Here is a 10,461-nt window from a genome sequence, read left to right as displayed (position 1 = left end):
ACGTTGGGTGGTAACTATGGTTTTGGATGACTTTGAGAGGGAATTTTGAGAATTGAATAATGTCTAGCTTAACAAAGTTTATTCATTATGATACTATGGATATTGTTATTGATGTTTGGGAGTTGTTATATTATATGGAGAAAGTTGTAGAAACAAAAGAAGTGCTACCCAATTTTCGTTAGCCCTTAGTCGCCTTAGCTTAGCTTCAAGTATGTTTCCGGTCATCTAATCTTAGTATGAATTCTCTTGAATGTAGAATTGTGAACTTGGAGGGAAGCGTTTAGTCGGCAAAGTTAGAGAGACGTAAAGGTATGTAAGGCTAGCCCCTTCTTTCAAAGGCATGACTCTTGTGTTGTGATTTCTCTCCTACATTCCCATGATCTTCTTACCTCCTCAAAGATGAAAGCTAAAGGTTCTTAAGAGCTCCTTATGAGATAGATATGAGATATGTTCTATGATAATGATGATGATAATGAGGCTTTCATGAGTTTGATAATTCTATTTTCTTTATGATTTCATTGACGTTACTTCTTGTTGCTGTCCTACCTCATGTTATTAGTTCTCCCAAGGTGAAGCATAGCGGTGAGGATTATTCCATAATGTAATCGGAGGTTCCCGACCTTACGTCACTCTGATAAAATTACAGTTCTTACTTGAGCTCTTATGCATGCTTCATGTTAGGAATATAATGATGGTTACACCGTGCCTAGATGGCCGGGCGGCTTACTATACCATGTCTATATGGCATGGGCAGACACCACTATTGGGCGGTGTGACATGATTACTCCAGACGCGAGCTAATGATGCATTTGATTCAGACAATTTATGCATGTATATGTGTGATATGTTTTAAAGGTAAAAGTGAGCATGTATGATTCCACCGCAAGAGGTAAGCAGTTACAGTTATCTGTTCTTCCTATGCCTTCTATGTTTCCTTATTATGTTATCATATATGCCTTACATACTCAGTACATTGTTCGTACTGACGTCCTTTCTTTTATGGACGCTGTGTTCATGCCCACAGATAGACAGGGAGACGGTGCAGACGCTTAGGGGGTTATTCTGCAAATCACAGGAGCACCCCACTACTCCGGAGGTGTAGCCCATTGGTATATTCTTTTGTGTACATATATGGGGCATGGCGGGGTTCTGTCCCGTTACTATGATTCCAGTATTCCAGTTAGAGGCTTGTAGATGCATACGTGTGGGTTGTAGATGCTATGTGACCCCTTCATTGTAGATTTGGTACATTATTTTTGTAGCCTTATGGACCTATGCTTATATATGTTTTGGGACATGTTTGGAGATCGTTTCATGATAAGTTTGTGTTGAGAATGATATATGCCTAGGTTGAGTATAATAGTCAGCATGATGAGTGGTTCTCGGTAGTCAGCTCCGGGTCCCCGTCATGGCCCCTAGTTGGGTCGTGACAGTTATTAATGAACAAGTTTAAATATTTTTATATTGTTATGAATGATGTAATTTTGACTAAAATATAGTACACTTAAATCGAAACCCTAAAACATAAATAACGTAAAGCTAATGACTACAAGTCTTCAAACAAAAATGGACTTTGAGCACTTTTCAACCACTAAAATGACAATCCGAACTTTTGCGTATCCTTGTATTGAGCCTACCTTATTAATTGCACAAAAATAAGTAGGATTTTATATAAAATATTGAAGGTTCGGAATCTCAAAGCATGATTAATATACAGCTAAAGTGCGTAAAAAAGTGTGAAAATGTAATAAGAATCTGTTTCAGCAAAATAGGGGAAGGAGAGATGGAATATCTTTTAGAGTCAATAGGGGAAGGACAGATGGAATATCTTTTAGCGCAGTAAAATACTGCGCTAAAGATACATTTATACCAATTTTATTTTTTTTGAATATTTTGATTCACTTGAATTTTTATTGGTTCATTTTAGTTCCGGACTCTTTCCATACAAGGAGTAATGTCTATTTACAGATAAAATCTACGTGGCCGTGTTTTTTCCGAAGCGACTGAGTTTAATTTTGATCAGCTATTTCACCAGAAAATCGGGAATTGCACAAAAAGGTTAATACATAGTTGTTCTTCAACAAGTAAAGTTTACATACAGCTGAATTTGATCTTAGTGCTCTGCAACTCCCAACATATTTGTATTTACATGTAGAGCGAGAGAATAGTGACAACACTATACCGATCAGAGCACGTTATAACCTATAGCATGTTACGTTTACTCTGGCCAAAAAAGAAAGAAAGAAGACCGAAAAGAATGAAGTAGTAATTAATTAAACAACAGAACGGATCCTTCTTGAATAGTCATAAGCTTCCTGAAGGAGCGCACAGCCATCTTTGCCCGCCGCGAAGATAATCGCTGCAATTTTCTGACAGACGCAGATCTCATGGATACCCCAAGCCCCATTGACGGCCCCGTCGTCCTATTGCTTTGACCTTGACTATAATCTCGAGATTCATCTTCTACTTGGAGAAGCATCGGTGAAATTCTGGAATTGCTCTTTTTACTCTTCCTGAACTTGTTAGATTGGCGGCGGTTGTTTTTGTTGAGTTCCTCGAGAGCAGCGCTAGCCTTGACTGCGAGAGCTGCCATATCGGAGGCACTCAGGCGATACTGAAGCTTGGAAGCAGGGAGCACGAAGTAGATCTGACCGGCCAGAAGTTGGTTTTCTGAATCTAAACAAGGTATGAAATCGTCGAAGTAGAGACGGTCGGAATTGCAAATGAAGGAAGCATCAGAAGGCATCTCAGATTGAAGAACTTGAGAGACATTAATGGGAACTGTATATTGACGGAGCTCTCCATTGGTTGAGATCACGTAGGCTGCAGAGGCCTGCTTCTGATCGATGATGGTGGAAGAGGAAGACAAGCAAGCACCCATCTCTGTATGTGTGTATGTATTCGGTTGGAGGAAGATAAGTTTTGGGTTTTGAGAATAATCAAAGTGATGTTGTGGGTGCCGAATGAGGCGGTGACCGCCCTTTTATAAACATGATCAAGACGTACTTCGCGTTTTCATTTATTTTTCTTAAACCAGGAGGGTGGGGTCCACAACGACTTTGTCCCTGATAGCTCTTCTCTCTCTCTCTTTCCTTCTTTGTCTTTGTTTAAATGCTTTTAAAGATGTGAAAATGAGAGGGTGATGACGGAAGTGGCGCCGTCATCGCGGAATGCAAGACCCTACTAATTTTACAGGCCCCAACGGTCAATGTAGTGTGGGTTGAACATACAAGTTGAACACGTGCTCATTTTAAATATCTATATATGTGACGCGTGTGAGTGCCTGCATGCTTGTGTCAGCTCCTACGCAGAAACACCTCGAACAATTAAGGCTTGAAACCCAAGCAATAACAGTGGACTTCATGAATTTTCCCAGTTTTTTTGTAGTATGTAACCAAGACTGTTAACTTGTCTTCTTTTGCTATACTAGTGCACCTGACGCGGCTGCCAATACTAAAATGAAAAAGGTATGAATCTTGACATAATTAGAACATTCACGTAACTAGTGTATGATTGAATCGTAATCATTACATTTTACTAATTTAAATCCAATAACTACTAAGTTTGAATTCGATGGTAAATACATTATATTGTTATCTAAATTTATTTCGAAATTATTTAGAATGCTCCACGTAGTGCATCTATCAAATACTCCGCATTCCTATAGTTTTGTATTGACACAAAATAGGGGTGGACCGAGTGTCATATTTGTTTATGCTGTCTCGTTTCCATTTCAACAACAGTTTTGGAATTGCACTTAATTTTTAAAGAAAATATATTAAATTTAATGAGGAGTAAAGTCATTTTACTCAAAGCAGTTCAAAATTAAAGGAAGAAATCATTCAATTTTATACAATTTTATTTTACGGCATTAAGTCATTCAAAGAATATTTACATACAAGTCTCCTTATAATATGAGATTTAAAATTTTAAAAATAAGATATTTTACTTGTTACCACTGATAAAGATGAGTTTTTGATATAAAAATTGTTAATACTGACTATACATGTTACTTAATTAGAAACTATTACTAGTAGGGGTGTTCATGGTCCGATTTGACTCGGTTTTTTATTAAAACCAAACCAATTAAATCGGGGCTTTTTTTTGACATTCAAATCAAACCAAACCATTATAGTATAAATTCAATCAGTTTCGGTTTTGTTGATTTTATCGGGTTGGTTCGGATTTTACGGTTTTTAAGGAAGTATTTTATAATGCAAAGAAATTGATACAAGTAAGGTGAAAAAAATGAAAATAAGATACAACACTATGGTGAAAGCAGTATCACATTCACATCAGTGCTAAAACATTCATTCCCTATCATTTTTGTTTAAGGACTTTTTCGTTTGTTAAGAACTTCAAGTTAGGCACAAAGATTTTGTTTTTCTTCCCTCTCGTAGCAGCAGAGACATAATCGAAAATGTAAACAAATACTACACAAATTTGTCTAGTCATCTCTTTGTAAAAAGAAAAAGGAAAAAAAAAACTCTTAGCTTCATTCTCCTAAGAATGTGGGGGAAATAGAATAAGAACACCACCCAAGAAAATGGGTTAGACTCTTTTTAATTATTTGAATTAGTGTTGGACTTGAAATGAACCAAAATTATAAGAAGATACATAATTTTTTTTAATTAATTTGCAAGATACATACACACACACACACATATATATATATATATATATATATATATATATATATATATATGTGTGTGTGTGTGTGTGTGTGTATATATATATATATCGGTTTGGTTCGGTTTTTTTTTTAGGTGTAACACCAAACCAAACCAAATGTTAATCGATTTTTTAAAATTTAAAACCAAATCAAACCAACACGAGCCGGTTTTTGGTTCATTAAGTCGGTTTGACTCGGTTTACCGATTCGGATCGGTTTTTCGGTCTCATTTGAACACCCCTCATTACTAGTATGCAACTCCACCATTATCAGTGTCACTTATCAATGACTGCAGATTCCTGCTGTAAGCTCTGGAGAACCCTCTAATTCAGTACCTCTATCGGAAAGGGAACAAGGTGTCGGCGCATGTGGTTGCTTATGGAAGCTCTATATCGTAGGCAGGGGCGGAGCTAGGTACGCTCCAAGGGGTTCATCCGAACCCTCTCAGCTAAAAATTACAGTGTATATACAATTTTTTTTTATATATATATAGTAGATGTTGAATTCCCATTTTTTTGTATATATATATATATATATATATATAGTAGATGTTGAATTCCCTTGGCTTCTTCGTGTATTCACTTCTTCATATTTTTGAACCCCTAGGTGTTCTTCTACTTTTCGTATTGCCATTTTTAGACAACGTCGTTTAGAGGTATGATCGTTAAGATCTACCTCAGTAGAACAATGACTATTCTTATAGGTTGCATCGTTAAAATCTACCCCCACTTTGTAGTGTCCTTAATTTTCGATATTTTATAATAGTTGTTCATTCCATAAATAAATAAAAAGTTGAATTTTGTGGCCTATTAATTCCCAGTTATCAATTTCAGTTACATGGCTAACGAATTATGTTGGGTCCTATACGTAATTTAAGTCAGATCCAACTCCCGTGTTGTTTTTTTTCTTCGGGAAATCTACATGGCATAACTAGCTCTAGTACATATTTATATTTAGCAACTATAGTTTAGATTAATTACATCTTATGGCTAACAGTAATATGTTTAATACAATTAATAACTACATATTTATTAAAGTAGAATACTTTATAATTATTATTTATAAAAAAATCTATCTTCTCTTTACATACGCTCTCGGTTCGAGCTCCGACGAACGAGCTCCAGCCACCAACCAACCAGTCATCTTCTCCGGGGAGCGTCCTCCGGCGACCGAAGTGCACAAATACAGCCGTCATCGTCTCTCTCTCAGATCTGAGCCTTCGCCCTCTCTCTCTCTCTCTCTCTCTCTCTCTCTCTCTCAGATCTGAGCCATCGCCGTCTCTCTCTCTCTCCTCCCTCACTGACGGCAATGGCGAAAGTGGCTTACAACTCCGCCGCCCGTAGCATCGTGTCTCCTTCAGCCGGTAATTTCAGATGTGGTCGTTTTTTGGTGTTGAATCTGGAAAATAGTGTTTCTTTATGAGTGTATTCATTAATTTTTTAGCATATAATCCAGTGTATTCATTAATTTTTGAGCATACAATTCAGTGTTTGGGGTGTATTTTATTTCTTGTATTCAATATTTAAGTATATTCGTTAATTTTTAGTGCAAAATTGTGTTTGGGGTGTATTTTTATTTCTTGTATTTTGAAGGATTGGATTTTTTTTTTTGTATACGATTGATTTTAAATATAATAAAGTGAATATAGTATAAAAGTAGCTACAAATGAATACAATTGAGTTGAATACAGTTGGGCAATACAACTTAGTTGAATACATCTAACTTGAATATATCGAGATCTGACTTGAAACAGTGTAATTACTCAGTGTACAAAGGCAGATTGTGAAAAATATATAATTTCGCTCACTGTTTTGTTTCCATGTAGATTTGAAACAAGTTACAGTATTATTTTTCCCTTCTACGACTGTGGCTAATATGTTTTTCTTTCAATCATTAGAATGTTTTGGAAATGAAATGGAGTAGTCATCCATTCTTTTAGCATAGTTATAATATTTCGCATAACAAACAAAGATCTCAATTATAATAATACTGTAACATTTTACGTGCAAGTCCGACAAATATAAATAATCGGCGGGCGGGGCGTGAAGGGTAGTTGCGGCTTCGCGGGAGCAGAGGGCGTCGGTTGGCCGGTTCGGCCGGTCAGATTTATAAAAATGTAACATATACATTTAGATATGCTTCCATTTGACAGAACTGGTGTTGCAAATCCCACGAGAGATCTACCCACGATGCACTGCTTGTTCTTGTTCCCCAACACACACATGCACCCACCCCTGTCAAATTAATGTTCTGCTGTTCAGATACCTCTTCACATGTTAGGTTTCAAGAACCGCTTACAAATATATATCGGGCAGGTCCTCATCAAATAATTATTTTTGTAAGTGGTTGCTACAAATATTTATCATGGCTAGGACACAAGTTTAATGAATATAGTAATTCGGAAAAAGACAAAATGGCATTTCGAATCTCCAATCCTACAATGTATAATAATGTACTAGTAATGATTTGTTCTTGTCGGATCGGATTCGTTTTATTCCAGTCAACTCAGAGTATTCTCACATTGTTGTTGTGTATATTGTATATTTTGGATACTAAAACATTAGTCTCAGGAACCTAATATGAATTCTCCTCGTTCAACAGAAAGACTCAAAATTAAAGGCTGGTTGTTGTTGAATCATGTATGCTTCTCCAAGCACAGAGTATTAATGTGAGCAACTTTTTATGAAAGCCGCACGATGGACCGGTCTACTGGTCAATGTGTGTATTTTTATCGGGATTTCTATTGTGAGTATATTTTATTGGTTCCCACTTGATTTGGTGGTTTGATAGAAAGATTGCGTATACTTATCCGTTACCTAACTTAAACAATGAAGTACTAAATAAAAAACAATAACTAATGCTATATATATTATGTGAAATATATGTTGGCAGAGAAAAATGAAGACGACGTAAATTTAATATCCTTCGTATATGGTTAAAATCGGGGTCTAAGTTCTCGACCCAACGGCCGAAGGTTCGTAGCAAAAACGAGAGGCAATAGGTCAGGATGAGCTCGACTAGTCGGATAGGAACGTTTCGGATCCGAAGGGTTATGTTTCAAGTTGATAAGAGTCCGAGAAATCCGGCCCGTTGCGGATTTCTCTCCGTACAACGCGCCATACAGCTACTGAGCCCGAGATTCAGGGAATCGTTATCCCCATGATTGATTTAGTTACCATGTAAAACACAAATACTTTTACTATAAATTGGGAGTTAAACCCTCATAGGAAGGCATCTATTTTTTTTTACTCTCTTATGCGCACTTATACAAAAAACCCTACTCCTTTGGCTCTGTAAACATCAAAGGCAACAGAAAGTTATACAAATTGGTTCGAGCTCGAAGTGCTTCAAAGAGTTATTTGGACCAGACGTTGTGCTATTCTTCAAATCACTGAGGCTATCTCTTTACTTTCTTGTCATTAATCTTTGTCCATTGTTGTTATTCCTTTACTTTATAAACGAATCAAACCGCATATCCTTTAAACCGCATACAAATTGAATTGCTACCTTTTTAAGGGGTAAAGAGTTTGGCGCCCACCGTGGGGCTAAGGATAATAACGGTGATTTGTTTGCAACTCAACTTTCACTTGCTCTCTTGCCTTTTGTCATTTCAGGGTTAACTTCGACATGTCAAACCTCAGCCACTCTGTTCACTTAAACAATGCGGATAACAACAACCATGACGAGAACCCTAACAATGGGGTACCATTGAACATCATGCCTCCGGGTGACCCAGTCGACGATCCTCCTATTGATGCGAGTGCTGTTAACTCTAATATAGCCGTTAACGATAGCGGAGATCCGCCTATTGATAGGGCATCTGCTCGTAAGTCGACCGAAGAGACGAGAGAGGAGATTAACTTACGTGTGATTTCTAATTAATTGTAAGAACATCAAGTAACCATGCTCCAACACCAGGTGGCTATATCTCAACTCCAAAAGAACAACAACAGTGTCGAGGTAGTGGAACCAAACCGAGTACCAGTGCCAGCCCGTAGGGAAATTGAGATAAGCAGTGATTAAGGACGGCCGGTGCCCAATGAATCGTCCGAGGTGATAAAGATGTTGGAGGCGCTGTCTAAACGGATCGACTCCAACGAAAAGAAGGTGGAGGATTATAATTCTCGAGTGGATCAGATTCCAGGGGCACCTCCAATTCTGACGGGGCCGAAAACCAAATATATTATTCGAAGACCTTTCCCACCAAGTGCAGCTCCGAAGTTGATCCCAAAGAAATTTAAGATGCCGGATATCCCAAAATATGACGGGACAATGGATCCACAAGAATATATAACCGCCTATACCTGTGCCATAACGGGCAACGATCTGGAGGATGATGAAATTGAATCGGTAATGTTGAAGAAGTTCGGTGAGACATTGACTAAGGGAGCCATGCAATGGTATTGTACGCTGCCCCAACACTCTATTCCTTCCTTCGAGCTGCTCGCAGATGCTTTCATGAGGCTCATGTCGGTGCTCGGAAGGTGCAAGCAAGAAAGGCCGACATATTTAAGATCTTTCAAAAGGACGACGAAAGGCTCAGAGAGTTCGTGACTTGGTTCCAGAAGGAGAGGATGTTGCTGCCTCTGGTTCTCGCGAGAGGGCAGCTCAAGCTTTCACAAAAGGACTTAAACCCCGAAGTTCTAACGCTTCCTTCAAACTGAAAGAAAATCTATTGGAGTTCAGAGCCGTTACATGGGCGAATGTCCATAATAGGTACGAATCCAAGATACGAGTGGAGGATGATCAACTGGGCTCCCACCAGGTCCGGTAAACAGGATAAAAAAATTTGACAGACCAAAAAAGGTAATATAAACAAAATTCCAACCATCGAGAGACAAATATCAACCATACCCTCACCCCGAGAGGTCCAGCTCCAGGTCAGATAAGGGAAAAAATGGTCCTGGCCCAAATACAACGAGAAGTGACAGACAAAGTGATCGCGACTTAGGGAGCAGGGGTCAACAGTTCAGAAACAACACCGTTGGGATGTCTGACACCGGTGAAAGCCCGAGGTTGTCTGAATATAACTTCAACGTTGACTCGGCAGCCATTGTAGCTGCTATCGGTCATATTAAAGATACGAGATGGCTAAGGCCGCTGCGAACAGACCCTTCACAACGGGATCCAAATCTGATATGCGAGTACCATGGTACTCATGGACACCGGACAGACAACTATAAAAGATCAAGGGACGAAGTAGCACGGTTATTAAAGAACAGTCATCTGCGGGAGTTTCTGAGTGAACGAGCAAACAATCATTTTAAGAAGAAGACTGAACCAGAGGAACCCCAACATTTGATCAACATGATCATCGGTGGAATAAAAATACCCCGAGGCCCAATGATGAAGAAGACAAAATTCTCAATCACTAGAGAGAAGAGGTCTAGGGACTATGTACTGGATGGATTTATCTCCTTCAGCGACGAAGATGCGGAGGGCATCATTCAACCACACAATGATGCTTTGGTAATTTCTGTCCTTATAAATAAAACTCATGTAAAACGCATTTTGATTGATCCAGGTAGCTCGGCCAACATTATCCGATGGAAAGTAGTGGAGCAGCTGGGACTGTTAGATTAGATTGTATCAGCAGCCCAGGTCTTCAACGGGTTTAATATGGCTTATGAAACTACCAAGGGCGAGATCACTCTACCAGTAAATGGCCGACGTCGTGCAACACACAAAGTTCCATGTTATTGATGGAGAGATGAGGTATAATGCCTTACTCGAAAGACTATGGTTACATATCATGAGGACAGTACCTTCAACCTTACACCAGATGTTGA

The 10,461-nt window shown here is 38.5% G+C and overlaps 1 protein-coding gene across 1 annotated transcript; it reads right to left on the bottom strand.

Moving 5' to 3' along the window:
- Positions 1-1,950: 1,950 nt before the first annotated feature.
- On the bottom strand, positions 1,951-3,005 carry LOC132045338 (uncharacterized). The gene has a single exon (XM_059435893.1). The coding sequence runs from the start codon at positions 2,879-2,881 to the stop codon at positions 2,270-2,272; it is 612 nt and encodes a 203-aa protein (XP_059291876.1). The 5' UTR covers positions 2,882-3,005; the 3' UTR covers positions 1,951-2,269.
- Positions 3,006-10,461: the final 7,456 nt, after the last annotated feature.

This window comes from Lycium ferocissimum, unplaced genomic scaffold (assembly GCF_029784015.1).
Source record: "Lycium ferocissimum isolate CSIRO_LF1 unplaced genomic scaffold, AGI_CSIRO_Lferr_CH_V1 ctg653, whole genome shotgun sequence".
Lineage (NCBI taxonomy): Eukaryota > Viridiplantae > Streptophyta > Magnoliopsida > Solanales > Solanaceae > Lycium > Lycium ferocissimum.
The sequence above is the reverse complement of the archived record's forward strand: the minus strand, read 5'-3'. Positions and strand labels throughout refer to the sequence as shown.